Raw genomic sequence first — 3,752 nt, forward strand, 5'->3', positions numbered from 1 at the left:
TCATGGCTTGTCTACAGTGAAAAGAAGGCAAATTTACTTTTGCCGTCGCCATTTTGGAAACACAGGAAGAAGCAATCAGCTAAGTGAGCTTAGTGATTGGAGAAAATCTTTTATTTCTTTTGAGATGGCATGAAAAGTCAGCCAAGTACAAAATATAGGGACAAAATGTAGAACAAATAATGTATGTCTGTTCTATTAAAATTTCTTTATCTGTATGTGTTATATCAACTCAGATGGCCCCATGTTTGTCTTTGCCTGGGGCCCAAAATTTCCTAAATCAGCCCCTGATTACAAGCCAATGATTGAGGCTATAATCGTACCCCCCCCCCCCCCCCATTTGATCATATTAACAGAGAGCTACTGGTGGCTGTATTCCCACTCACCTTCAGCTCATGATAGTCTATCTCTTTATCTTTATCAGTGTCAAATAAATCAAATGCTTCCTTAATTTCATGTTTCTGATCTTCTGTCAGCTCTTTCCTCTTCTTGCGCTTGTTTTTGTCCACTGCAGGCTCAGTTCTGTTGAGGAACAAACAAACGGTAAGATTACTGATGCAAATTAATCACAAAAAAGGTTAAACTATGTTAGAACTTCCTTAGAAATAAGAAGTTCTGCAGCTGAGGATGAAAAGAAGTAAAATATATAATTTTTTTAATATATTTTTAAATATATTATATTTTATTTTTGAAAAGTCCGTTCTTTTAATTTAATTTTAATATTTTTTTTAAATTAGCCAATAACATTAACATGAAAAAGGATGGCAAAAATGTACATAAACAGATGAAGATAAATTACAATGGAAAAGTATAAAGTATTACAAATAGCAGGGGATTTATGTCAAGAAACATTTAAATCTGACAAAGATAGAGCCAATAGAAATATGAAAAACAAAAAAAGTTTTGTCTTTAAAAAAAAAAAAAAAAATGTTTTTAAAAAGAAAAAAAAAAAAGGTTTTAAAGCCATTGATAAATCAATGAAAAGAGGGTTTAGCATTTCTCCATTTAGGACAGTGAATATGAAATTAACCCAGCAGCAGGATGACATTAATGGTATCAGAAACGGGCAGGGAAGATGGTTTATATAGAAAATGACCTAATTTAGGGCAAAAGGGGGGACATCATTAATTTTCAAAGAAATCCACTCGTACATCTCTTTCCAGAGATGATGTGTAGGAGGACACAGGTAAAACAGATCTTCAAGGGTTTCACTGTTGTCATTACAAAAGGCACATTGAACGCCTGGTTCTGCTGGAGGTTTCTTCCTGTTAAAAGGGAGTTTTCCTCTCCACTGTCGCTACAAGCATGCTTAGTGTGAGGGATTGCCTTCGAGTCAATGAGTCGATGCAATCAGCTGATTTTCCTTAGATATAAAACTATGAATCAATCTGACTGTATGATCTGGTGAACTGTAAAGTGCCTTTAGATGTGTTGTGAATTGGCGCTATAGAAATAAACTGAATTGAATTAAATTTAAAAAATTGATCCATCTCATAACCAAATCTTGTTTTGTTTTTTTGTATTCTGGCACAGGATAAATTTTGTTTTAAGAAGTTTAAAGTGTGTTTCTTTGACTTTAGGTAGAATTGGCCATTTAATACATTTTGAGAATGCTTTATCAATTGTATCTGAACTAACAGGAATATCTCTTTTTCAAAGTAGGTCTGTCACAGAGGTAACGCGGTCCGGATCCGCACCCACCTGCTGACTAATCCGGACCCAACCTGATTTAAAACATTTCTAAATTGCTATAAAATACATGTTGTCTGACGACAAATTAGCCAATGAGCAGCTGTCAGTCTGGGTTGCTGCTGCTGCTACTTTTAGACACAGCAGGCAAACCTGTGGCAAGCCGGGCGATGGGAAGGAAGGAGAAGATGATGAGAAAAAGAGGGCAGAGAAAGTGTGGACTGCTGGAAGATCTGTGGTGAACTGGTGAAAGAAAAGTGAAATGGCGTGCTCAAAGATGACCCTGAATATTTAAAGGATGTTTGGCTCAATCTGCTGCTGTGAAGCAGGATTCTCCACCATTAACAGAATCAAAAATAAATATGGATCCAGGCTCAAAATGAGCACCTTGATATGTGCTTGAGAATGGCTTTGTCTCCATTCAAACCCAGGTTTAAAGCCTTGCATGGCAGCCTAAAGCCCACTGCGAACATTAAGACAGAAAAAAGATAATAAAGTAACAAATGGTCAGTTCAGGTGTTTTATAAAATATGTGAATCGGGAAATTCTCTATATACCAAACTGAATGATTCTTGTTCTCTACATCAAAAACACTTTAGATTTTAAGATGGGAATATGTTTTATTTTATTTTTTTAATTATTAAAATTTTTATACCATGGATGCATGAACACCCCTTTTTTTTTTCAGTGTTAAATTCTGTTTAAAGTAACGGATTATAAATAAAAATGTCTCCGGACCTTTATTGGTTGATAATTTACTTTATTCGGATCCCGCTGATTTTTAATTGGTTACCCCTGCTTTATCATAATCATGAAGTTTTCTAGCTTTCCAGAAAATTGCCAAATAATTCATTATTGCATTTTTAATCAGATTGTATTGTGCAATTATCAAGATGGGCAATATTGGTGTGGAATTAATATATAATCTAAAATTTTAATCAAGTGAATTAAAGGCAGTGGAATCGATTTCCACAGTTTGTTATACCGTCCGAGAGAACAATTTAGAGCCTTTTTAATGTTTTTAAGGTGAAGAGCAGAGGAGATGCAGGTTTTTATGAGTCTGTTGTTTCCGGTTTGTCCGGTGTTCCCTCAGATGCAAACCGGGGGAAACATCCTGTCAATGTTCCGCTCTTGCCTGCCTTAAACCCATTACAAATCTACCATCTCTGTGTAGCAAGTGAAAGCAAATAAATTATCAGTAAGGAATTAATAATAAAAACGGAAAAAAAAAACAAAACATGTGTTTTACCTCTGATTACAATGGCCATGTTGGAGCTGTTTTTAAAATAACCTCTAATAATTACCACAACCTTTCTGAAAACTCTCCATTTATCAATTAATCCACACAATGATCCTTATATTATAATGCTGATGTTATTCGGTGTTTGCTAAATAAGCTCATAAGTGCAGCGGAAGCATCGGGAAATAAAACATTCGGAGTAGGAAGTAATGGAAATCAAAATGCTAACTGCTAGCCCGCTGCGGCTACCAGCCAGGTTTATAGGTTTCCAGTCATTAAACTCTGGCAGAGAGCAGACGAATATGCGACACAACAGCTTACCTTAAAGACAGACTCATTCCTGTTCAGATCTATTCGTCTTAAAACACAATATTAAAGCGTAAACACCCGATTGGTACTGCTCTAATCAACAAACAAAACAAAATCCTTTTATACGCGCATACAATCACGATTCCTATTGGTCGGTCGTTGCTAGGCAGCGGTTAGACGCTTAGTGGCTCTGTTCGAAATCCTGGGCTGCATTATCCAAGGACCCGGTCTACCTAGACTGGATCCTTCGAAGTCCGTGAATATAAGGAGACCGGAAGTGTTTTGGCTGTGAATTCGAATGAATCTACCCTTCGGCGGGTTCTTACTAACCTGACAACAGCCAGATGCATGTCTCACTCCGCCTAGCTCCGCTCACTGGGCGGAGCGAGACATGCATCTGGCTGTTGTCAGGTTAGTAAGAACCCGCCGAAGGGTAGATTAATTCGAATTCACAGCCAAAACACTTCCGGTCTCCTTATATTCACGGACTTCGAAGGCTCCAGTCTAGGTAGACCGG

General features: G+C 37.0%; 1 protein-coding gene across 2 annotated transcripts in view; it reads right to left on the reverse strand.

Moving 5' to 3' along the window:
* Positions 1–3,528, reverse strand: part of cetn3 (centrin 3) — an 8,670-nt gene extending 5,142 nt beyond the window's left edge. The window contains exons 1-2 of one of the 2 annotated variants that reach the window (XM_015384030.1): positions 3,248–3,528; positions 384–519 (exon numbers count right to left, since the gene is read on the reverse strand). In XM_015384030.1, the coding sequence (XP_015239516.1) occupies positions 384–519; positions 3,248–3,264 (153 nt within the window). In that variant the 5' untranslated portion in view covers positions 3,265–3,528. The remainder of the gene's footprint in view (positions 1–383; positions 520–3,247) is intronic. The other variant, XM_015384029.1, reaches the window with a different exon arrangement.
* Between the last annotated feature and the right edge of the window lie 224 nt (positions 3,529–3,752).

The sequence above is a fragment of the Cyprinodon variegatus genome, unplaced genomic scaffold (assembly GCF_000732505.1).
Source record: "Cyprinodon variegatus isolate N-32 unplaced genomic scaffold, C_variegatus-1.0 Scaffold300, whole genome shotgun sequence".
NCBI lineage: Eukaryota > Metazoa > Chordata > Actinopteri > Cyprinodontiformes > Cyprinodontidae > Cyprinodon > Cyprinodon variegatus.